The 26923-nt window shown below is 27.9% G+C and overlaps 3 protein-coding genes across 4 annotated transcripts; 1 reads left to right on the plus strand and 2 right to left on the minus strand.

Annotated features, from left to right (window-relative positions):
* Positions 1–79: 79 nt before the first annotated feature.
* LOC130813393 (short integuments 2, mitochondrial) lies at positions 80–4462 on the minus strand. 2 transcript variants are annotated; one of them, XM_057679224.1, is made up of 8 exons: positions 4189–4462; positions 4003–4107; positions 3819–3896; positions 1449–1590; positions 1265–1335; positions 967–1063; positions 648–856; positions 80–407 (listed from the first exon to the last, which is right to left on the minus strand). In XM_057679224.1, the coding sequence occupies exons 1-8, from the start codon at positions 4339–4341 to the stop codon at positions 153–155; spliced, it is 1110 nt and encodes a 369-aa protein (XP_057535207.1). In that variant the 5' UTR covers positions 4342–4462; the 3' UTR covers positions 80–152. The 2 variants fall into 2 exon arrangements, with proteins under 2 accessions (XP_057535207.1, XP_057535216.1); XM_057679233.1 differs by lacking the exons at positions 3819–3896; positions 4003–4107; positions 4189–4462 and adding an exon at positions 3316–3803.
* A 7643-nt stretch (positions 4463–12105) lies between these two features.
* LOC130813401 (protein MIZU-KUSSEI 1) lies at positions 12106–13837 on the plus strand. Its single transcript, XM_057679239.1, has one exon. The coding sequence runs from the start codon at positions 12256–12258 to the stop codon at positions 13147–13149; it is 894 nt and encodes a 297-aa protein (XP_057535222.1). The 5' UTR covers positions 12106–12255; the 3' UTR covers positions 13150–13837.
* Positions 13838–17161: 3324 nt separating this feature from the next.
* LOC130810919 (MADS-box transcription factor 23-like) lies at positions 17162–22179 on the minus strand. Its single transcript, XM_057677044.1, has 7 exons — positions 21894–22179; positions 20726–20804; positions 20158–20225; positions 19370–19469; positions 19064–19105; positions 18032–18168; positions 17162–17273 (listed from the first exon to the last, which is right to left on the minus strand). Exons 1-7 carry the CDS (start codon positions 22076–22078, stop codon positions 17162–17164), a joined length of 723 nt encoding a protein of 240 aa, XP_057533027.1. The 5' UTR covers positions 22079–22179.
* Positions 22180–26923: the final 4744 nt, after the last annotated feature.

The raw sequence follows: 26923 nt of genomic DNA on the forward strand, positions 1-26923 counted from the left end.
GTGGAGATGAAGGGCGGAGGGTGGTGGAGCACAAAAGAGAGCTCACCATTATCTTCATAGTGAAACATATAAGCAAATGTCACATTAATCACTTGCTATCGATTTATTCATTAGTTGTGCTTAAAATGCAGCTTACAAGACTCGGAGAGTGTTCAAGATACAGGTTGACATATATTGGGAACTTCATCAAGGATGAAAGGACCAAGTTTACCCGTCCTAAACAATGTCAAAAATCTTTTCGAAACCTTCGTACGACATTCTGAAGCAGTATGTGGTATTCTAAAAGCCTTCTGTAGTGCTTCAAACTGCAACTCTATAAGACTCTCCATGTCGTTTTCATTTTCAACATCGCCATCAAATTGTAAGAAAGAATCACTAAGTGCACACCTCACTTCAGTTGCAATATCCTGAAAACACCATGCAGATTAAATGCTTAGTATGGAATATTAATACGTCCAACCCTCTATCCCCGTAAAAAGAACAAAAATTTATGAGCTGAACCGCTCACGGCAGGAACGCCGGTGCGGAGGTGGTCACAACCTATATGTTAACTTATACGAGTATAAACCTCGAAAGAAGAACATTCAAGATGGCACCCTATGATAGGAAAAGTCGGAACTAGGATTGCCAAAAGTAGCAAATTATACCTCAATGTAATGAACAGCAGAATCATCTGGCGGCTTCCTTCTATTTGGCAAAATATCTTTCACATTGTACTCATGTTCGGAGCGATTCTTACGTTCTTCCTTCTTATCTTTCAAATTTTTCCAATGAAGCGGAGTGCCACGACAATTCAATATAGCAAGGAGATATTGAGCTATACGCTCTTCACCCACAACTGAATCTTTAACAGATCCTGCAAGAACACCAATGATAGCAATAGGATGAGATAAAGTTGTGATGCTTTATCAGAAAAAATGATCATTTAGACCATTTAAGACAATGCTGCAACTACAAACTTCAAACCTGTTGCAGCTAATTTCAACCCTGTTTCAATATCTGGAATACTCGGAACCAATACTCCTGGAGTATCCAAAACATATATGCTAGGCTGATGTGCAATCTGAAACAATAAATTACATCAAGTGTTAAGACAGTTATAAAATCTTTTATTATTGACTTAAAGAGGAAAATAAGGGGTGCATCTAATTAGATATGCAGAACTAGTTGAACTTCAAAACTTTTAGTTCCTTTAATGAACACGAAATACTTTACAGATCTAAATGATTCTACAAACAGCCAAAGAGAATAAAGCACACTTAACCTTGTATCCTGCAATATCCTGTGTAACTCCAGGTAGTGGTCCCACTACAGCTTTTTTCCTCTTCTCCTGCACTATGAGAAATGGTGATAAAATGGGTGAAATGAGCTAAAAAATAAATCTAACCACTTCAGAATCTTTAAGATACTTGAGAAGTTTAGAACAAATAACAGTTTTGGAAAGTTACCAGGAAAATTCTTAGCTGAAATCCGATGGATGGAGTTGATTAAAGCTGACTTTCCAACATTGGGAACACCGACTACCATAACTAGAAGTGTAGGTTGCCTTGAAATGACCTCCTTAAGCTTTAACTCCACAAGTTCCAATAACTGAGACATGATTAGGAATCAGAAACAATGATTTATAGATGCAGGCAATCACAAAACACTGGAAAATCAATGAGAATTTGTATATTTTTGCAACCAGAATAACCACTTGATAAAGCGTGTGGGAGAAGGAAATTTAAAGAATCAAATGCTTTATTAGCTACATGAAAGCACTGGAATGCAGATTTTTACAACTTGGTCAAGACATGAGGAGTTGGGAGACAAGAAAATGCAATCCTTGTTTGATGCTATTGTTTTTTATGTGATAGGCTTTTGTTTGATGGAAGGCAGGCTATGCTAAGGCTTAATGCACATGACGTGTTGAAGCACACAGCTGCACAGCATCTTGCCTCATGCATGCAACTATGCGCCTCCAGAGGATCAAAGCTATTTTTTTAAAGAATTGTTTTAAATAATGCTTGGAGATCCTTGTATGTTTGGAACTGATTGTTTAGCTTACCAATTCGACACAATTTAGAGGACCAATGAACACAACGCTACAAGAGTGGATAAAAAAACGAGTACTTTGTCCATTTATAAGAAAGTGCACATGATTTTTCAAATTATCGGAAATAGAACTCAAGTCTTACTGTGAAATTGAGGGAAACGGTGGTTGATTATAGACTGCGGATATGCACAAGCATTCAAGAGAGCCAAGTTGGCATTATTTTAGGTCAATATACAACCAAAGCTATCCCCATCAGACAAACAATGAAGTATTACACAGCAAGGATCAATGATATGCACCTAACTTTCATTGACTTGGAGAAGATTTAAAATCACATACCAAAGAAGCATGTTATGGAGGGTAATCACAAAGAGTGATATACAATTTAAAAAGATTGACAAAGTTAAGGATATGTATTCAAAAGTAACTACATATGTAAGGGCTTGTGTGAACGTAAGATTTTCTCATTATTGATTGGACGACTTTGTGCATCTGCATCAAGCTCTTTTCTCTTCGAAATAATAACAGATAAGCATAGATATCCAGGACGAGCCATGTGAAAGTGGGTGATCACAAAGAATGATATACCATCTAAAATTATTGACTAGATGATCAGCTTAGAATGGGAAATCGTGGTGTGAGCAATTGCAGACAATGAGATGATATCGTATTGGTGGATGAGACCAAGAGTATGTCAAGTATTGGCTTAGCATAAGGCATGCTTGTATTTGGGAGTAAATAGTCAAGGGGGAAATAAAAGTCAAACTATCAAATTTACGACAAGCATTGTGGATTTTAAAAGAAAGATGAAGGAAACATATACAATGGATGAAGGAGAGGGAAATTAACATCTTATTTTTGGGGGACATTACAAGGAAGAGAGCTACTCATAAGTAAGTGTTTTAAGTATACTTGGTTAATTTTTCAGAGTAGAAACATTGACCAAATTATGACTCATGAATACATGATCCGAATTGGGTGACTCATTAAGAAGCCAATACAAACATACAATTTTGTGCAATCATAGCATACATCTAGAATTAAAGGGAAAATTTTAATAAGATAGGTTTAACTATTGGACCTGAATTGCAGTTTGAAATGGTTCTTAAGAAGATCGTATTGGATAGTGAATAAAGGTCTCTAGCATAAATACATACATTGTGATGAAAGTCTAGATAGAAGTTACGTTAAACTCGAATACTTGTGTAAACGTTAAACACAGCTATTTCATAAGAAAATTCCACGAATTTGGTTCTGATTAGAGTGATCAGGTGTCATACCATGTCGGAATTTGAGGATCCAACACAGGGTACTTGTGAAGCAAACAGTCCAGAGTGACATATGATAGAAATATACTCCCATGCACTATACTCTTCCGCTATACAGCTAAATGGAATACATTGCCAATAAAAAGTAACTAGTAAGTGACTGTATTTCCTGGACAGTTTATGATCAGTTTATCTATCTCTAAAATAAATCTTTAAGGTTAGTGCTTGGAAACCTGGAATTCAATTGAAAATGGAGAATTCAATTTTGATATTCAATTTCATGAATTATAAATAAATGATAAGAGTACTATTTATTTACTTAGAATTTTTAAAAAGTAAACCAATGAAATTGGCCCAATTCCACATTTCCAAATTTTGGATTTGGAAAACATAATATGTAGGTGAATTCAGAATTTGTAAATGTATTCCAATATGCCAAACATGCCATAAATGAAATCATTCAAAGCTTTAATCAAAATGAGCAAACAATCAGAAATCTTGAATGTTAACCAAACCTTTTGCACAGAACTCTTGCTATGTGCATTAATCGAAAGGCAGTCTTCCTTACAAGACTCAAAATATCGCATCCATTTCTGCTCCCAAAATTACAAATAACAATATCACTACAAATCACCAAAATCATAAATAAAAAATCAAATAATTAAACAAAAAAACTTAGATAAAATGAAGAAAACATACAGGTAAAATGTTAGGATTAGCTAAATCTTTCTTGTTGAGAGCAATAAGACGTCGTTTACCAGAAAGAAGAGGCTGAAGTTCTTCATTTTTAGAGGATAATGGTATCTGATAATACAGATACAGAACAATCAAACATCACAAAAGAGAAATTAAAGTGATAGAAAGAAAATATGCTTGTTTACATACACGAGAATCACGAACTTCAATGACGAAATCAGCAAGCTTAAGACGGTCTCTAATGGCGCGAGTAGCAGCAGCCATGTGACCAGGGAACCAGTTTATAGGACCTCCTCCTTTGTTAAACCCCATCTCACCTAAACCCTTCTTGAATACTCCCATTTTTCAGAGGTTTGATAATGGCGGAAAGTGAGAAAAAAACGTTTAATTGTTTGGGATGTTGGAGGTTGAAGAAGATGAGAGAAGACATGTATGTGGTAGGAAATTTTAATTGGGCAGGCCCAAAATTCTTTTTTATTGGACTTCTAAGATGTTAATGGGTTAGATTTGTATAAAGATGAGAATCGCCCATTATTTTTGCACAAATTGTCTAAAGAAACGGTCTCTCCGAAAGACAGTCTTTAGTGGGTCTTTTCATTATATATTGAGCCACTCTTGCGAGAAACCGCCTCTCGATGTGATGAGCTAAAAATAAGTTTATGTGCTAATTATTTGTATTAGCTTAACTATTTAATTCATATATGGAGTCCATCTCACAGTGAGATCGTCTAGTACATGAATTTGTGATTATTTTGTTGTTAAATGTTGATCCAAGTGCAAGGACAAAAATTGAGAGATATGGTCTTAGTTGAAGCAAGTATCGTCTTTTCAATGGAAGGTCCTGATATTGAATCTCACTTAGTCATTCCCTTTCATCAGCCTACTCTATAATTTTAAAAAAGTGTAAACGAAAATTTGAAAAATAACTTTTTTAATGAAAAATTAAAAACTAATCTTGACCCAAAACTAATTTCCAAACTAGGTATATCCGAGCCGATTAGGCTTTATTCGGTTTGGTAACAACAAATAAGGTGGTCAAAAGGTCAAGTAAAACTTTTTTCGTTATTGCTAACAAAGAACAAGTCTTCATTATGACTCCGTTTCATTCAAAAGTATTATTTCTAAAAATATTATAATTTTACGATGTTAGTATTTTTTTTTTTTTTTTTTTTTTTGACTTCCTCCAATTCTCACTTGATTTAATACAGGCAAGGACTTGGGTAGAGGTATGCACTTGAGTGCTCGAATAGATTTTGAATATGATATTTAAAATTGGGTTAACTTTGGTTTATGTGTATATGTTTATATCTTGACAATCTTATTTGATTTTTATATGTAGATTATTTCTGGTGAAATTGAGTCATACTCGATTTTGATTAATCAAGTCAAATAGACTATTCTATTTAAGATAAGATAATATGAGATTTAAGTGTGAATATTCCAAACTCAAATCCTAACTTTAACTCCACTAGTCTTTTAATTTTTTTCTTTTTATAATTTGGACTCACATATTCTTTTTGAACCGTTGTACAAAAGATCATACTCGTAAAATATCGGCAGAAAATATCACTAAATATCTGAAAAGGTATCAAGACACCTAGAAAATATCTGAAAAATTGTAGTTCATCTCTTTGATTGTGCAAAACTACATTAACATTATCAGCATTATATTAATATATTATAATTATATATTATATATTATGTGATATGATCAATGCAAGAGATATTCAACATCCAACATTCTGCATTTTATTAGCCTACACTAAGATTGTGTTTGCCATGTGACATTTTGCCTTTTTTCCCTCTTCCAAATTACTTAATTTGATCCATTGGATTTTCTTTTTTTTTTTTTTATGTTGGAATCAAAAATTATGTTTTTAAATTTTATAATTAATAAACACGTAATTATTAATTTGGTAGTCGGTAGTAAATGGTGGGATTGGTATTTGAAATTTAATGTAATTTTGGTAGGAAAAATATATTGTACAAATTTTCAAATGAGATCATTTTACGGTGAAACTATTTTTACTGAAATAGCCCAATATACACTTAAAGTGATTAATAGAAAAATACACTAATTATATAGACTTATCTAACAATGAGATGAAATGGTCTCAGATATAATTTTTTAATAAGACGATCTTATTGTGAGTTGTAGTTTTTTTTTTTTTTTTTTTTTTTTTTTTTTCCTTTGGGCTTCAAATACACAGATAAATCTCACTGAAGTCTTTTCAGGAATATCATTAAAGCTTTATTTCTCCACTGACAATTGTGTTGCAAATTTGTATAGATAGTATTAATCTATTAGATATGGTGGTAGTCCTTTCCCCCTTAAATCTGGATCTGGAGCCTACATAATATTGCTCATTCTAATCAGCTGAATTTCTATCTTATCAGCACTTTTTTAAAAATACAATATAAATTAGATGGAGAAGATTTGAAAAATCAGTTGATAATTAAATTTAAATTTATCCTATAAAATTCGATTTTGATATTTTTTTTTTGAGTTACACGATAGATTAAGGACATGGAAGAGAATAGTGAGAATTGAACTCAGGTTGTTTCTGGGGTAACTGGATAAGTGATACTGTTGAGATGGTTTGTTTTTGAATCGATAAAATAAAGATAGTGTATGTACTTTATAAATCATTGGAGCTCTTTTTCTGATCGTCATCTCTTTGGGTTATGAAGTATGTGCACCTCGTGTTTCCGCGATTATAAGTTGACATTTACAATAACTTCATCCGAATTTAATATGGTATCAACGCCAAATATTCGATTAAAAATTAAAATTCGAAAAGAATTGAGTTCCTACTCTAATTAATTAGTCACACATACGAACTTGCTAGCTAGAGATTCGCATGTAAGGGATGTTGAGAAATTTTGTCCAACATTAATGAACTAAAAGATGACGTGCAATTTAATTGATTTTTATAAAATCATAGATATAATTAATTTTCATTTTTATTTTCGAAAAAAAAAAAGAAAAACCATCTTTCACAAAAGTATGCTATTGTATTTGTACATAGGAGCATATTATAGTATGAAGCTTGATTTTTTTATACTAATACTTTCTTCGTTTTGAAATACTCATATCCGATTGCGATATATTGTATAGAAAATATTATCATTAATAATAAGTATAATGGAACGGAAATATTATAAGCAATCCATTGTTGTACTTATATAATATACATAAACTTTTATCTTGTAATTTTGCAAATAAAAAAGGAATTATTTGTCAAAAAATCAATTGAACCAACTACTTAAGCTAATGATTAATATGCCCTCTTTATGAAATTCACATTTGATTCTAAAACAATTCACTTGAAATAAGGGATAAATAATATTCGAATCCGTAAGCTTTCTGTGATGCGAGGTTCACTTACAATGTCAAAGATCTTTTAAACCAAATATTTAATTTGATAGTTAAAGTCCAAAAAATAAAATATATTATATAATGTAACGCTATCTAATAAAAAACACAATTAAAAAATGTTAAGCGGACGTGTTGTCAAAAGCAAAGAAGATTTAGATGTTAATTGCTAATCAAGATGGGGACAGCAAATAATATAACCAGACTTAACCCAAAAAAAATAAAAATAATTTTATTAAAACTATTAATGGTTATAGTACAACACACGTAACACACAACTTTGTCATCCTAGAAAATAATTATAATTATTAAAAATAATGTTAGGCAACCAATATAAGTAAGTCGTACCTTATTAATTACCTAAAGCATGCATTATGCATAAAGGGTTTGGAACCGTCCATTAGTGACTTGAATTAATATTTTATTTTTAATTAGCATCAAAATAAATCATCATTAAACTAAATCATATGTATAAAATTTTATTATTCTTTTGTATTAACATCTTGCACACTAAAACATTATTACTATTTTCCTTAAAAAATAGTAGAATTTAGTGAATTAAATAGAAAATAAAAAATTATTAAAAAGGTGCACAATATTTTAGTAATACTTGCTGAAAATAATGTTTGCCTTCAATAAGGTTTCTTTGTATTCCATTTAAATACATAGGGAGTGTACAATGATGATTTTAGGAAATCAAATATTACACAATAAAAATATTACTAGAATAAAAAATTTATAATATATGCAAAAATCTATAATCTTCTATAAACACTACTAATGAAGAAATAAGACTGACACGTGTTAGACTCTCAACGAAAAGTTTTTGACTCATTTTTATATTGATGTGGCATGTGAATTTGCAGTGAAAATTATAGTACAAGTTAATGTGCATAAGAAGATTTGTTAAGTTGTATTATTTCCAAAGTATTTACATTGGTAAAAGAGAATAATTTCTGATACAACACAATGAAACTTGACTAAATTTATAAATCAGAATTATTTTCCAATATTATTTCCAAAATAAAAGAGAATATTATATTGATATGGCAAAATTATTTTTCAAGATTATTTATCAACAGTAGAATAATTATATTTTCATAATTATACTGACATGCAAATTCATGTCATTGCAACTTATCTACTTCATATTCCTATTTGCTTAAAAAAATTAGTTTTATTTAGTAAATGGGTAATTTCACCTATGAATAATTTTTTTTAAAAAAAATATACGAACAGTAATATTTTTTAAAGATCTTTAAAATGAGATCAAATTTATAATATTTTTGACTCTTTTTGAAAAAAATCAAAAAAATCATTGAATTGTTCAAAAATAATTTCACTTTATTATAAAAAAAAATAAATTTACATTAATTTATTAAAAATTTTAAAGTAAACTTATTCATAAAAATATTGTTATGGAAAAGATAAATATAACATCTCAATTGACTATATTTTAGCTAAAAGAGGTCGAAGAGTGAACAGTTGTCTGTTGAACAATCAATCGACAGGGATAAAGTGACATAGTATGGGAACTGGGATAAAGTGACATGCAATTGCAAACTGCTTGCCTACAATCTGTTTGTTTTAAAAAAAATAGTTTTATTTACTAAATAGATAATTTCACCTATTTATTTAAAATAAAAATTATACAAACAATTTTTTTTCACGATCTTCGAAATGAGACCAACTTTGTAATTTTTTTTGACTCTTTTAAAAAATTGAAAAAATCTTTTAATTATTCAAATAAAAAAATAATTAAGCTTTATCAAATTAAATCATTTTGAATTTATTTTAAAATTTTAATCATTTAATTGTTGTAACAAAACTTAAGTTATTCATAATATATTTTGTTTCACCATTTATTATTTTCATAATTTTATTTTAAAAAAATATTATATATATATATATATATATATATATATATATATATATATATATATATAATTTTTATAAAAATACTAACAAATAACCATCTTTATAATCATTAAAGTAAATAATCTTTCATACAAATATTAAACAAATATACAATTAACTTAAAAATTATTTTTCCAATCTCTATGCATAGCACGAATATCTATCTAGTAAAATAATATCCTTGAAATATTAATATTATTAGACTGTCTTTAATATCTTGAAACATAATAAAAGAAGGAGGTTTGGTGAATGTGTTTGGAATCTGATATTTTAATGAAATACGAAGTACACGAATTTGACCTCCAGCAATTTTTTTCCAACTAAATGAATATCAATCTGAATGTGTTTGATTGTTGATATTAAATAGGATTATCTGATAAATATTTAACACTAAATATTATACAATACACTAAAATAGCTTTAGGAATAGGACAATGAAATTCAAATTGGAGCGAATTTTTCTATCAATTTTGCCATTTAAATTATATCGAAAGTGCACAATGATGCTTTTAAAAAATTAAATATTATTCATCAATAAATATTATTAGAATAAAATATTTAAAATATATGCAAACATAATATGATATGTTTAGATATTGTTATTATCCTAATAATCCTGTATTGCACTATCATCAACATATTTGTACATACTACCTATACTACCATTTAATTGTTAATATCTTTAATTAATTACGCACAATTATTTAAGTCACTCTTTTGTTCGATAAAGTTTATTTAAGTGACTAAAACGATTAGTAGTTTTATTAAAATCAAGTTTATTTGTTTTGAGTTAGAATAGTCCAATATTTTCATGATTTTCCTACAATAATCTCACCTATTGATTAAACAGGAATAATTCCAAGTTTAGAGAGTATCTACCTAGAGTAAACTTAGGTAACATGATGACCTGCTATAGCAGGTAATTCAATAAAAAAATAAACTGAAAATAATTTAAAATTAAAGGTAAACTTTGAAAATTTACATAAAAAATTATAAAATCATTTATTATTTTTGAACATTTTTTTTTGACATTTTATTTTAATATATCTTCTTTGTATTAATCAATATGTGTGATTATTGTAGGAAAATCATGAATAAATTGGATATGTAATTTTTCCTTTCTTAAAAACAGCCTTTTTTTATTGCAAAATTAATCAATTTATTAAAGGAACATAAATTAAGGTTATATTTAGTATTTGGTTGTAGTTCTACATTGGTACAAATTATTCCGGTTGACTAGATCCATTACTACTAATAAAAAAGCATAGGCATAACTTTATCTAATTTGGACGGTGGTTTATGATGATATATAGTAGTAACAATATTAACAACAAAGGTGACCTGTTATTGTAGTCAACCATTTTACTGTTTACAAGACCCAAATATTAATAATTAGCATCTTAACTCTAGTCTAAGTACGCATATAATAATCGATTTGGTTTTGTCTCGGTTGGAGAGTAAGAATTAATTTTCAGAAAATATTCTGAATTTGATTTTCACTTAGTCATTTCATTTCCTTGACCTACTCCTTCTCCTCCTCATCACCAGTATCGTACCAGTGTATCCCACTCATAATAACTTATACACATAAAGAAGGATGCAGGCAAACAGTCCCTCGGTTCAAAAAAACTCCAAATAGAGATATTTTGCAACGAGAGTGAATAAATGACGCTGAATTCGCATGTCTGCATTTTACAACACAAGCTGACCTATTAGCATGTAAAATAAATAACTAGATAAATAAATAAATAATTAAATGAGTATATAAGTAATTATGTATACCATCGATCTGTCAAACATGTTGCACGTCTTAACAACGAATGATATCCTTGAAATGGCTTAATCATAGGGATTTCATATATATTATCATAAACTATCTTTCGATTTTATTTAACTAATCTAGATTTTGTTGAATTTACCTTAAAGTAATTATGTTATGAATGGTGGTATATGTCATCTAGTTGCTATTATTGGATTTCTGGAAGAAAAAATATTACAAAAAGAAAAACCTTCATAAAAATAGATCGTAAGATTTATTTACGTAAAATACTGAAAGACATTATTAGCATATATAAGGGAATAAATATGTTCATTTTATGAGATTCATCCAACTTAAACTATAAACATCCTTCAATAGGCTATATGGCCTAATAGCTTAATTATGATAATACCCAAACGACTTACAAACATAAATATTATTCCCTTTGTCTTTTTTATTTTGTATAAATCTTCATTTTAATTTGTCTTACTGATTTTGCACCTTTCTTTTTATTGGCAATGATCTCATTTTTCTTTTTTAAATCTTATCTACAAACTTATCCTTTCTCTTCATCTTAATCATTCACTCTTTTTTTGTCTCATTCTTCAACCTAATTTTCCTTTTTTATAAAATTTCACCCATTTTACATTAAATACAAAATAAAAGGGACATATAAAATACTAATCCGACTCATATTAGAAAGCCTTTAAAAATCATACTATATCTCTTCCATTCATTATTTAAAAAATTTTAAATAAAGTGTATGTGGTTAAAAACTAAGCACAATTAAAAAAAGGTTGGTTTTTGCTTATTTGTGAATTAAGACAAGGAAAAGAACACAAAAGAGATTGGATGATATAAATTATAATATATGTTGATGATTCAATATTATATTATTGTAAATAATTAATTAATAATTTAGGTCTTCAATTATTATAATAGAAGATAATCTCAAGTATTAAAATGTCTCAAGGTCTAATCTAAAGAACAAAAGTACTATATAAATAAATTTATATATTTGTTCCAAACCATAAATGATCATTGTTCATGAACACTCCAACACATTGGACCCCCATAAACTCTCCATTTCCCTCCACTTCCTTCTTTTACTCATCATTTCCTTTGTCCCCTATAATCTCATTCTAATATTCTTCTTCTTCATTCCTTTTTTTTTTTCTCTAATTAAAAACCTTCCATTAAAAATATGAATCAAGATCAAGTTCAATCTCTTAGTAGGAGTTCTAGTTGTAATTCATGGAGCCCAAAAAAAATTATCCCAACACCTTCACATAATTATACTAGATCAACTTCTTCCTCCTTTTCGCCTGATTTTAGTACAAATAAAACCGCTAACAGACTCCTCGTACGTAGGGATACTAATAGTAGTATTACTAATACTAATACTAATACTAATAATTCGCTCTCGGTTGTCTCGAGAGTAAATAAGACGCGCCTCACACTCTCCGCCTTCCTCCGGTCGCTACTCCACGTGTTTTCGTTCTCAGCGACGTCGTTTTCGGCTGTTCCTACGTGTAGATGGTTGACTATTCCAAATCGGGTTTTGTCTTTTTCCTCCCCAACTCCCTTAGGGCGGAAGGTAACGGGTACTCTTTTTGGGCATAGAAAAGGTCACGTGACTTTTACCGTTCAAGACGATCCAAAATCCGATCCAGCTTTAGTGATCGAATTAGCAATCTCCACTTCAGCTTTAGTTCGAGAAATGTCCTCGGGTCTTGTCAGAATTGCCTTGGAGTGCGAACGAAGTTTGCATCCAGGACGTGGAAAACACGGGCCCAAACTTTTTCTTGAGCCCGTGTGGACTATGTATTGTAACGGGCGAAAATGCGGGTATGCAAACTCTCGCACGTGTAATGAGTTTGATTGGCACGTGCTTAGTACGGTTCAAAGTGTATCGGTCGGAGCCGGCGTAATTCCTCTAGTAGAAAACCGAACCGGATCCGGTTTAGAAGGCGAGTTGCTTTACATGAGAGCCAAATTTGAACGAGTCATAGGGAACCGTGACTCGGAGGCATTTTACATGCTCAACCCTGATGGTAATGGTGGGCCAGAATTAAGCATTTTTCTTCTTAGGTTATAATCTTAATTTAATTATATGAGATAATTATGACTATAACAGGATATTTAAAAATTATAAATATTAAAAGGGTTGTTAGAGTAATGATTAGAGATAAATATGCAAATTAAATTGAGGAAAGTGATTGGCTAAAGAAGTGCCCCATTGACATTTGGTATATGTGATGTATCCATGTGCTTTTGTTTATATTTTTAATTTATACTGTTTATATATTTTTTTTTAATTTTATTTAGTCGAACAGTATTGTTAAGAATTGGCTGGGATTATGACTAGTATTAACATTGATAATATACAATATATGATCTTACAAAAATTAAATGTTGTGTATCATCATATATTTAGTTGTAAATTCTGTTAAGAGAGGGTAAGAGGAATATGATCAATCAGACTTAAATAATTAGAATTATGTTAAAAAGGCGATGAAAAACACCAAATACGTATGTAATTTAGCTTGGAAATATTAAAATTAATAGAAATGAGAAGTTGGATTTGTAGTGTTATTTTGTAGTTGGTGTTTGGAATATGTTTAAAGGTGCATCATCGTTCATGTCTTTTGTAAGTGCATGCGCATCCACGCCACCTTCATGTATACTACATACAATGATACGATCTATTCAAATAATTGCTTTGTTTTGTATTTACTTTTGTGTTTTATTGCCTAACTTCAATGTTTCTCTACAATAAAGGCTAAAGCTTTAGTATTGTTAGCATGTTACTCCTTTTGTACCATTAATTTTATCTGCAAATCGGTCAAAAATAAAAAAAATAGAGTGAAAAAAATATATAGATGAGATAAAAAAGTAAGTTAAATATAATTAAAAAAATTACCAAAAAAATGTTGATCATGGCCGAAATAGAAATTAGGCAAGTTTAATAAGATAGACTAAAAAGAAAAGTGAAATAAATTTTGAGGGATAGAGAGAGTTTGTTTTACACCTAACTTTGTACCATAAAAGAATGTGGTAATAAATAAAGAAATAGAGTAATTTGTATGGATGAAATTAAAAGAGAGTTAAAATATATGGATGAGATTAAAAGAATGCGTTGGGCCATCATTAAAAAATAGAAATGATGCAAATTATTTGAGACGGACAAAAATGAAAAATAATGCAAGTTCAATGGGACCGAGGGAATATATATAAAATAAGCATTTATATATTTAGGGAAAGTAGTATGTCCATAGAAAGGCAATAAAAAGTTGTATAAAATATAAAATATAAAATATAAGCGTGCATAGGAGCAACAAAAGTTGGCCACCAAGCATGCATTTACAACTTCTTTTATAATATTTCGTCCCATAGAATTAACATTAAAGGAAAAATCGAGTATTTTAAGTAAAATTTTATTTTTTATAATAATTAAAGAAAGAGATTGAATTATACTAAGAATGAAATTTATGGAGAGTTTAAATTATATGGGTAAAATTTAAAAAAACAAATAAGTTAATGTTCAAATAAGAATATAGTGCAAAATAAGTAGGATAAATTAACATAAAAATTAATGCAAATTGAATATTGCACACAGTATGCTCATAAAAGATTATGGGAGCATTTCCTTTGTTTTGTGCATTTAACATTATTTTATATATATATTTTTTAATTTATATATATTGTTGACTTGTAATTATAAATATGTAATAAAGAATAGTATGAGAAAAAGAAATAAAGAATGAAACATTATTAAAAGGCAACAGAAAAAGTATTGAAAATACTAAAGATGAATGTATAAAATATAAATATAATGTTAAAGTCTTAATCTCAAATTAAAGAGTTTGAAATGATTATATGAATTAATAGAACGGTTTTAATAATCGTCTTAAAACCGAATAAAATTTTAAAAAAGTGAATATATTTCGAAGGTGGAGGGAGTATATATCGATCATCAATAATCAATAAAATATCAATAATCATCAATCAATAAAATATACTAATGAAGAAATGATTTGAGACACGTGTCACACTGTCATTAAAAATTTTTTTCTTTTTTTTCTATTATTGACATGGAAACTTTTGATGTTTGACTTATTTAGGGAAAAAATTAACTTATCAAAACATGTAATATTTTTTGATTGACTATAATTATATGTGATGATCTATTAAAATACTATATTTCCTTATATAAACCAAAAAAAATAATATACATGTAATTCTTTATTTTAACTTAGATAATAAATCATCATCATATAATGAATAAGCTAACTAATTTGGATATTTTTTCAACTAAATCCTCCCTCCTATCTATCATAGTTGAAGACTTTTTAAAATTTATTTGTCTCAAATATCAATAATTAATTCATTTACAACATAAAAACTTAACTATAAAATCTTTATAGTTGTGAGTGTATGTTTTAATATTGTTGTATAATAAATTATTTATTCATTTTGATAATGATAATATCATAACAAATATAAAGATTTAATAGTTAAGTTTATTGTTGTAAATGAATTAATTTTATAAAATAATATCATTATTCATATCAATAAATATTTATAGCATTCGTGTTTGACGCGAAAATCTATTTAGTTATTTCTAATAATTAATGGGTTTATTACTTCTAATTTGTAATTAAGTTTAAAAGTTACTATTAAAGTAAAAGAAGGTCATTCTAATAAAAGTTTGACGTGTACTGATTGGCTATCGTTTGACAGATTTTGATTCTTGTAATAATTTTGTAAATACTTCACTTTATTCCCTATGTGCATTAAACCTAAAAAGTGGATATTATGAGTAGTCCCAACTTGACAGTTGAAATTAGGGCGTTCAAAATGGGATGTGGGATTAAAGAATTTAGTGAAAATCATGATTTGGTTTTGATATTTGGTTTAATTCGGTTTGGATATCAGATATTTGTTTTTTTGGCTTTCTTTAATTAAGATTATTTTTTTAACTTTGAAATAAATCATTTTGGTAATATGGTTAAATAAATTAATTTACAATAAATTAGTTATACATTTTAGTTATAATTAAAAATTATACATATTAGTAAATTTAACAACCTAAACAAATTTTTTAATAAAAATATAATTATTTGAAATATAAAAAATAATAATAAATTGGAAAATTGGATATCCGGATGTTCGATTTTGCCAATATCCTGATCTGGATCTAGTATTTGGTTTAAAACCGGATATTTGGTCTAAGACTCTAAATCATCCGGTTTCCAAAATTGGAATAAATAATATGATATTTAAATCTGGATACTAAATAAGTCGGATCGAATATTTACCCTAATTGAAACCTCCTGATATATTATCCATTCACACGAAAGTAGTTTAGATTAAAAGCTTAGATGCAACACATATATGTTCTTTTTATACATAGTTCTAAATATAGCATTTGAATAATGAAAGCTAGGTGAGATTCGAACTTGTGACTTTCCGTTTCATTGGAGTCTAATACTATGTTGGTTCTTTTAATATGATCAAAAGCTAACATGATAGAAGGGTCACAAATTTATATGTTACCCACATGTATGACAAGGGCACGTATGCATTGCATTCACATTTCTATTTCAACCCACTATATTGTAATGGAACACGATAAAGTGTACAAGATATCATAGGGCTTCAATCATCAACTTAGCTGATTTGCTATTAACAAAAAAAAAATTATTATGAGGATTTATTTAATTTGTTTTTATGTAATTCATCTCATCTTCTGATTTCCTAGTAATCTTTTTTATAATATTAAACAAATCTAAATAATAATAAAAAATCAATATTGATAAACAACTTTTTTAATATATGGAATAAATACTAGATATATAAAAGCCAAAACCAACCTAGGCATGCAATGCCAAACCACTCAAAAATTAAACACCCTCCTTAAAGATAGTCTCCCAAAAGTTGTTCTAAAACTGTTGATTCTAATTAAGGAACTAATAATATATACTAACACTACTACTTAAACTAATCACTATTTAAGCTCAAGCAACGGGTAAAAACACAAGATAATTATAATACGAAAACTAATTAATTAAGGATCAAGGGTGCTAATCAATTAATTAATTAATTAATTAATGACTACTTAATGGAGCATCCATTGCCATTTCAATTTGTGCTGTTGATTCATTTGAGTTGCTTTCTGTCTTTGGAATTAGATCCACACAGCAACCAGTTGTGAACAATCTGCAAGTATAGCATACAATGCAAGATGGTCACATATAAATACAATGCAAGATTTGAACTAATGACTTGAGAGTATAATAATAAAGGACCAACTATATCAAAATATTAAGTAATGAGTTTATAGCTACATCTATCTACTTAAATTTTTAAATGAATTGATTTCGTAATATGATATCAGAGCGATAATGTGTTAGAATATATAACATATTTTAAGACTATGACTGTCAATTTAAACTTTTGATTGTAGCCTGAAAATGGTAAAAAAAAAAAATACAAATACTAACTTGCTCTTGGTACCTATCAATTCTTTTTTGGGTCCTTTTGATTTTATTATAACATCATTATTAATTTGTAGTGACAAGATAATATAAAAAAAATACTCCCTCCAATTCACTACTAATGTGTCATTTATTTTATGCACTATATCAAATGCATTTATTCAATTCTTAATATCTCTAATTATGCATTATTAAAAATTATGGAAAGTTGATATGAATAATCCTTGCATTGAGACGAATCAAACAAGATCTCACATGACTATGTTTTAACTTATAGATTAATAATAAAATGCAAATCAAGAGTAAAAGATAAATAATGTCCAAAAAGCAAATAAGACGTTAGTGCTGAATTGGAGGAAGTAATTGAATAGAAGAAATACGTATATAAGATTTAAGTGATTGTAAGACTATAAAATGAAGAGTGATCCTGAATAAATAAATGTAGAAAAATCAAAATAATCGAAAAACAGTATTATTTACCCTAAACGCAGAAAATTTTCAGACTCAGCCTCTTTGTCTATGAGACAACCTTCATCAGGCAATAGAATGCGCTTTCTTTTCCAAGAGTTAGAGTCAGCACTGCAAGACGACTTCAAGCTTTGCTTAAGTTCCTCCATCTATTATTAATTAATTGTCTATACTTGTTAATTTGTTAATTAAATATAATAACATAAAATATTATATTTTTAAAATGATCACTTTAAAATTATAAATATATATTATATTAGCTCAATATAAATAATCTCACATGAAATCATTCCATTTGAGAATTTATGTAAAATTTTTTGGGATTAAAGTATGCAACTTAATATTGTCATATGGGATCACTTTTCCCTACTTGACACTTCCAACTCTTCATAGTCTCTATTCCCTCCGTCCAAATTGAATTTACAGCATTTTTCATTTTGGTTCGTTCTATTTAATTTGCAACATTTTTATTTTTCGATGATGGCCCACCACTTTCTTTTAATCTCATCCATATATTTTAACTCTTGTTTAATTTCATCTACACAATTTATTCTTTCTCTTTATTTATAACCATATTCTTAAAAACTACCCTCTTTCTCTTTAATGCAAATTAAAAAGGACAAATGGCGTACACATACTTCTTTGCGCAATGCTTCGTTTTCTTTGTTTGCCTTCTCCTCCTGATTAAACAATAAATTACATACGCTTAATGTGGTTGCTACTGATTAAGATTAAAATTGACATTTGGCAATCGATTTTTTAGCCAACTGAACTGAATTTTAATCCAACCACAAAAGTTACTCTAATTAGTTTTTCATTGATTTTTACAATTTGATCCGCTATTCTCCAAGAAATAGCCAATAACAAATAACTATTTTTTACCAAGTATTTCCATAATATATGACTTAAATAACATAAGTTTTAAAAAGTCAATACTACTAATTAGTCAAACAAGCCAACAGTCAATTATCATTTGTCAAACACGCCTTAAATCATAACTTCATATCTACAATTTAGAAAGGTGTAGTGTATATAAGAATATACCTGGAATTTTGATTTCTCATATTGCTCTATTAATAAGCGTTCCTACAACACATGCACAATTACGTTTGTCATTACACATTGTAGAGTCCCATTTAAATTTTAGACTGACTCAAAATTAATCGGATATACAAGCATAAAAATAAAACCATATTAACATATACACATTCTATTAAATGACCCAAATTAAAACTGTTGACTCCAAATTCTAGAAATTTAATCACTAATTATAGAAACATATTTTGAAAAATTAATTATTTTAGTAATGTTTTTATCATAAAATTGTAAGATTTAAGTGTTTATGTATACCTTCTTATCTCTGACTGAACTTAAACCTTCGTAAAGCTGTTGCTCCAATTGTTGAAGGTCTCTACAATCCAAGCCCTCCAATCCTTTCCCATGCATTTGCCTACACCAATTAATATCATCAATTTATTTCGTGTATACAACAATAATTTAAAATAAAGGAATCTAAAAATATATATACTTCTCTATTCCAGTCATTTAACGCCATCTTACTTTTTTATCGTTCATAATTTATATTCATTTTTTTAATGTGTGTTTATATTTTTGCTATAGTATATTTTTAGAGACTTATTAGGCAAATAATGGAGTCAAAAGGGACAATTATAGAGAAGCTTCAACTCTACTTGTTGAATATAATTTTTGTTACTATTTAAATTTATTTCAATCTATATGATTTTAAAAATTTTTATAATTTAATTAATTTTTAGAAAATAAATAATTTACTAGTATCTACTATTTGACCCCTTAATTTCAAATCCTAGCTTCGCCCTTAGCCACATTGTGTAACTGTGTAAGGATATAGTAGATTTTACCTTTATTTAAAAAAGAGGTAAATTATACATATAGATTAAAAGTTAAGCCATGAGTTCAAAACACAAATTACATACATGAAAAATAGAGTTATCGATCAAGATGATCTCACTATAATACCTTAAAAACTTTAGTTTTTATACTTTTACGTATATTCACTATACATTAAAGTCGCTTTAAATTTATTAGTCAAATGAATATATTTTTGTATAAAAAGAAAAAAATATTAATATAATTGAAATTTGAATGAAATTACTTACTGGTATTTAGATCGTAGTTTGGCAAGTTCTTCTCTAATAACAGCTGCCTCAGATTGTGGATTCTGTTGCTGTTCCAAGTACGAATTATTTTAAGAGGTTAAAAATATATCAACCATCTATTTTATTGTGTAAAATATTATTGTTCAATAAAATAGTTATTATGATAGTTGTTGGCCGGAATATATTTTATTGAGAAAATATTAAGAAAGGGTTTTAATTTAAAAGTACTGATTTTAATTAATAGAGTATATAACATATCTTGTAGCCTCAACTATCAGCATAAGCTTTTAGTTGAAGACTCATAATATGTTATATACTCTAACAATAATAGTTATAATGTTTAGAAAATCTCTACCCACGCTATGAAGCGCTACTTAAAATTCCTGCTTTATTAAACTGTGATATTTTTGTTAAAGTAATTAGAGACTCGTTAAATTAGTAATAACTATCTAAACTGCTACACCGAACACACCTATAAATTTTAGTTTATTAAATCATTTATGTCAACGGAATTATCATCAACAATAAATATAAGGGTACCAAATTATCGCAATATTTTGTTTGTTACCAATTCAACAATTGCATTAGAAGAACTTGCTGGTGCTGCCGCTATGTCCTTATTATATCTATCAAGGATTTTATCCATGCTGCAAAAATAAAACATAAAATAGTTTTATAATTTATTGATGAATAATTAGAAAATAAATATAAAAGTACACAAAAAAAAAGTAACGTGTAGTGTCGTTCATGACAATTTTTGGCCCTAGGTATAAAAAAAGCCCTTATATAATTAAAATTTGGGTTACTTTTTCTCCAACTATGTACTTCATTAGTCATGCGCTTAATTGAAAAATCTAATGCTACAAGTTTCGATCTATGTTAGAAGCTACTTAAGCGAATACTAATTTTTAATTATAAGCATTAACTCAATTTGGGCCTCTTCATGAGTTGGACCCTTGGCGATTGCACCTCAAAATTACCCTCAGGAACGGCTCTAATAACGCGCCTTTTTCATACAAGGTATTGGAATCAAATTTCACTTAATCTTATCATTCCCTCAGCATACCCTATAATAAAAAAAAATGGAAAAATAAAAAAGAACTTTTGGAAAACTAAAAACAACAAACAAATTAATATCTATTTTGTTTTTTTGTTTTAAAAAACTAATTCTGGAAATTATTGTGAAAGTACAATCATATTATGCCTTTTAACATAATAAAATTAAAATATAATTGTTTGGACAAGATAATCTAATTGTAGTCATATTCAACTTTATAAGAAAAGGACTTATGACTTGGACTCCTCATGTTTAGCACCTTAAGGATTGGCCCAAAAGAAAAAGAGCTAGAAAAAGTGGTACATATTCTAATTGAAATAATATTTCAATCGAAAATAAATTTGATTTTCGATAAATAAAATTAAATCAAATAATTACCGTTCATAAATAGTTCACCAAAACGGATCATACCTATTCCACAAATACATTAACCATCAAACCCTAACATGTTTATAGATTATTCAACAATTTAATAGCTATATTTTTCCTTTCTCTATAAAATCAATTCAAATGAATTAGAAATTATAAAATAAGGCATGAAAATATTACTAAATCCACTAAAAAAATTAATGAACAACAAAAACAACGAAATCATTATAAACAATAAATGGGTAATACAAAAAAAACACAAAAAAATAACAGAATTTTAATTTCAAAAGATTAAAGTCTGTTAAATTACCTATTTAAATTTGTGTATTCATACTTTTTCCCTGTATTAGAATATATAATTACACCAATGTCACAAGCACATAATACAGAAAGTTCTTTAGCCTTTTTCATCAACCCTCCTCTTCGTTTTGAGAATGTAACTTGACGACTATTTACATTCTCTATTTTCTTGATTTCGATCTTTCCTCTTCCCATGCTAAAAACACACTAAAAATAGAAAATTAAGATTTTTTTTTTTGATTTTAAATTTTTTTTTATTTTTTTCTCTCTTTATTTTCTCTCTAAGGAAAGAGAGAATAGAGTAGAACAAAAAGGGAATAACTAAGGTGTTAAATTTGTTTTAAGGGGTTCACTATTTATATATTTCTATAGAGTTGAAATTTAAAGGAAGGTTAGAAATTTGATATATTTGTATTAATTATTTATATTTATTCATTAATTTAATTATAATAAAATAAGGAAATAACTAAATTTAGGAACATGAATAGCATAATGATAGAATATGAAATAGAGTCTTCCCCATATATAGCTATTATCTCCTAATACAAGCCTATCGCAGAAAATATAGGAAACATGGGATATCTTTTTTAGTTTTTTTTTTATTTGGGTTTTTTTAGATGTAATAATTTTATAGAAACTTTTTTGTAGTTGCATAAGATAATAAATGCAGAAAAAAAAAATCCCTCCTTTCTTATACAATAGCTCATTATTTTCATTAATTTTATTTTTCCAAATAGAGTAATTTGTTAAATAAACATATTTGTACTGCCCAAGAATTTAAGACATAACTATTACACTCTTTGTTTCCAATAGTAGCTTGGTTTATTTGTGCAATTTAGGAAATAAATAAATCACACATAATAAGTGCTGCCTAGATATAATTTTCCATATTGTTTAGAGATTTGAAAATCAATGGCCAATGATAATTGCTAAACATAAAATCACCTATTGTTCATAAACATTTTCAAAGCTTCTTTGTAAATTAAAAATTATTAATAAACAATAAATGTGCTTTTTTTGAGCAATTATACCAAATTGGTGGATTTATTTAAAAATAAATAATAGTTAGATTTACATTCAACGGATTGAGCAAAGTTTGACATTAAATAATTTTTCTTATATTATATTATATCTCTCTTTTATTTTAATTTTTAATTTATTTTTAAAATAAATTATTATTTTTATTAACAAATACTTATCTTTTTGTCATTTTTTATACTAGTACAAGGACTAGGATATGGCTGCAAAATTCTCTATACTAGCATAAAGGGAATGATAATTTAGTGCTTTGGTAATGGTGAGATAAGCTCGTGCAGAGCAAGTCTCAGTAAATAAAGGTAATTTGTGAAGTTGATAAATCACTCTTATGTGGTAGGATTTGATAGGATAAAAATTTTTTTTAATTTTAATTTACCTTTTTTAATTTTATTTATTTTATTATTATAATTTTTATCTTTTTGTGGTGATTTACAAATCACAGTTATTGATTGGGAATTATTGGGCTTGTGCAGATACAACAGGATTTGAAAAAGAAATTGATTGTGATTTGAAACCTGTTTTGTTCCCGATTCCTCTTAGCTGAGATTATATATATATATATATATATATATATATATATATATATATATATATATATATGATAAAAATTCTATATATAATAACAAGCCTACGACAAATGTATGTTATTATTGTTATGGGAAATTCTACATGGTAACATTAAACTTTTATGAAACGCCAGCTTTAGCATTTTTGGAAGATTTTTCCACATGGTAACATCCAATTTATACCTTATCTAACTGTCGTAACATTTTCCGTTAAATTCTTGTCAATTTCCGTTTAATTCACCATTTTGACGTTTCTACGTTTATTAAGTGTTGGTTGTTGTCTTTATAATTTGCCCTAAACATTTTAAAGCATTGATGAATGAAACGGTGAATTATACGTCAAATGGTGAATTAAACATTGAGAGCATAAAAATGGTTTAGGGCAAATTATAAAGACAACAACCAACACTTAATAAGGGATGTCAAAATGGTAAATTAAACGGAAATTGATAAGAATTTAACAGAAAATGTTACGGCAGTTAGATAGGGCATAAATTGGATGCTATCATATAGAAAAATCTTACAAAAGTGCTACTACTGGCGTTTCATGAAATTAAAGTTCGATGCTACAATGTGGAATTTCCCCATTATTGCTATTGTTGTTGTTCTTCTTCTTCTTCTTTTAAAAAAAATGTTATTGTTGTTGTTGCTATTATTGTAGGCTTGTTGCTATTGTTTTTGTTGTTGTTGTAAGACTAGAGAAATCTCTACTGATTAAGAAAAAACAAATTAAATCAAATCCTTAGTTACAAAGGATGAAACGAAAAGTCTTTAACCAGCACATCAATCCATTAATTTCTACAAATCTATATTATTATATTGAACATTGAACGCTTAAGAACCCAAAATAACATTTAAGCTTTGCTATTACTTTTACCAATTTATAAAATACGTAGTGAACACACACATATATATTGATAACACAAGAGGACTGAGGAATGGGCCGGTAAAATTGTAGTTTTCAAATATTAAATTTTAACAATTTTTAGATGTACGTAATTATATATATATATATATATATATATATATATATATATATATATATATATATATATATATTAACAATTGAAGTTTTCTATTGAATTGTTTAAAATCATAATTTGCATTGATCCTTATATAATTTTTACAAAGTACTGTCATTTGTTTTGAATTGCAGTCTACTACCAAATTAAATATAGTGAGAAATATTAGAATTTGACAAATAATTTTGTATTATATTATAGTGGTAATTGTTTAATTCAGGCCGAAAATATATGATAATATTAAGAATGAGCACGCTCAATTCTACTTTGTATTGGAGGACACATAAGAATTCTTGGATCGGATTGTAAAATCAATTACAAAATAAGTATAATTTGAAAAATACATCTTATACTACTATATGTTAAAAATACTTCACCTTGTGAGATTGAGAATCTTAAAAGTGAAAATAAAATTGCTAATTTTATAAAAATATTGAACTATTAGATGATAATAATGTTGTATTAGACATTCATTAAAAATAATACATTAGTATTTAAGTTATTTTTTCTTTTCTTTTATAAAATAAAGGGTTAATACATATATAAATTAATTTCAAAAAATACATAAATATAAATGGATGAAAATTAATATTTTATACTTATATATGTTTTTAATTACAATGTCATTATATTTTTTTATTTCATAATATAAGTACAAAAATAAAAAAATAAAAAAAGCAATAAGAACAAGTTGTTTGTAGAAGCCTATCCTAAGCAATCCTATATCAATTTTGAACAATTATGACCGATCTTTCCTCCGATTCGGATTGATTCTATGCTCTCGATTCTATAACCGATTTGGATTATTAGTGTTGTGCGACAGCGGAAGCAAAGATCGAAAACAATAATGAAACAATAAGGATTCAAACAAACAATAAAGAAAATCACACCGAGAAATTAACGTGGTTCACTATCAACGTGATAGCTACATCCACCGGCACCGAGAATAAACTTTTCACTATAAACCGGGAGATTACAAGATGAACACGAGAAACCACAACAATGACTCTCCAAGCTTTTTCTCTCTTAGTTTTCCTCACTTTGTGTTTTGCATTGCATCTCATCTTTTAATTCTAATTACATGGGGTCTTTATATAGTATACCTCATAATAAAAAGGAATTAGGGTTAAGAAAATACAAAAAACCGTCAAAAACTAAGAATAACCGGCTAAAAACGTGCCAAGAAACCGTCATTACGCGAGCCGTGAAAAGGAGCAGAACCAACTCCGCACCCCCGCAGAGGTCTCTCTGCCTGGCAACTTGTTCGAGTCACTCTTTTTCAACAATTAGGATATTTTCGAATTTTAAGATCGTACGATCCCACAATCTCACCGATAATTCTAAGAACTATGGACTCGAGAACTTTCGACTAATATTTAATAACTTGAAATAAGATAGTACAATGCAATCCAATTTTGACCCAAAATCATTCGTTTTACAATTTTAGCACATACAATTGATATTTTAACATAAACAAATTATTATAAGAGGTAGTCATATCGAGACATGTATTTTATATATGGGTTTCTTAACTCAATTAATAGATATTATATTATTAGGAGCTCATTATTTTAAAGTCATTTAACTAAGAAATGATATCTCACAAGAATTATTATTTAATTAACATATAATTTTTTGTTGAATGAAAAAAAAAAATTAAAAACAAGACATTGAAAGAGTAAAAAAAATGGTTTTTAATTGAGTTGAACTAGGAAGATATTCGATTTCAGTGTATATAAAACTATAAATGAATTATTCCTAAGAGATCAAGTTTTTTTCTAAACATAAATAAATATCTTTTGACAGGTTTTTTTAAAGTCTTAATTCAAACTAGAGTTGTGGAACGGTTTAGAGACTATCAAGGGGTTATTTCCAATCTTACATAATTGCAACTGCTATTAAGGGATCGAGCTTTAAACATGACCCTTATTTTTGTAATCAGATCGGGCTTGAAATAGGACAAAGGAGATTTTAAAACTGCCTTTTAAGTTTTGTTGTTACACAAATTGTTACGAGAGACGACCTCTCTAAAAGACACATTAAATATATGGGCTAAATGACTCAATTAATACAAATTAAAGAGAAAATAAGAATGTGGACTTCTTGTTTTGAGATTGTCTCTTTGAAAGACAGTCTCTCATAAGAATAGCTATAATTAATTCTCAAGTGAGACGGTCTCACGATGAGAACATATATGCTAAACTGACTCAATATACACTTGAACTCTTAAAATGATTACTTAAAGGCACATAAAATCTTATATTATCTTTTATAACCTTAATAAAGTAATCACTTCTTATATCCTTAAATTGATTATTAACAATTTTAAAATGATCAGTTAAAAAATTGCATTCTCCATCTTATGGCGAGATTGTCCTATACTTCTTCCATTCTATTACACGTGCTATTAATAG

Source organism: Amaranthus tricolor, chromosome 1 (genome assembly GCF_026212465.1).
Source record: "Amaranthus tricolor cultivar Red isolate AtriRed21 chromosome 1, ASM2621246v1, whole genome shotgun sequence".
Taxonomy (NCBI): domain Eukaryota; kingdom Viridiplantae; phylum Streptophyta; class Magnoliopsida; order Caryophyllales; family Amaranthaceae; genus Amaranthus; species Amaranthus tricolor.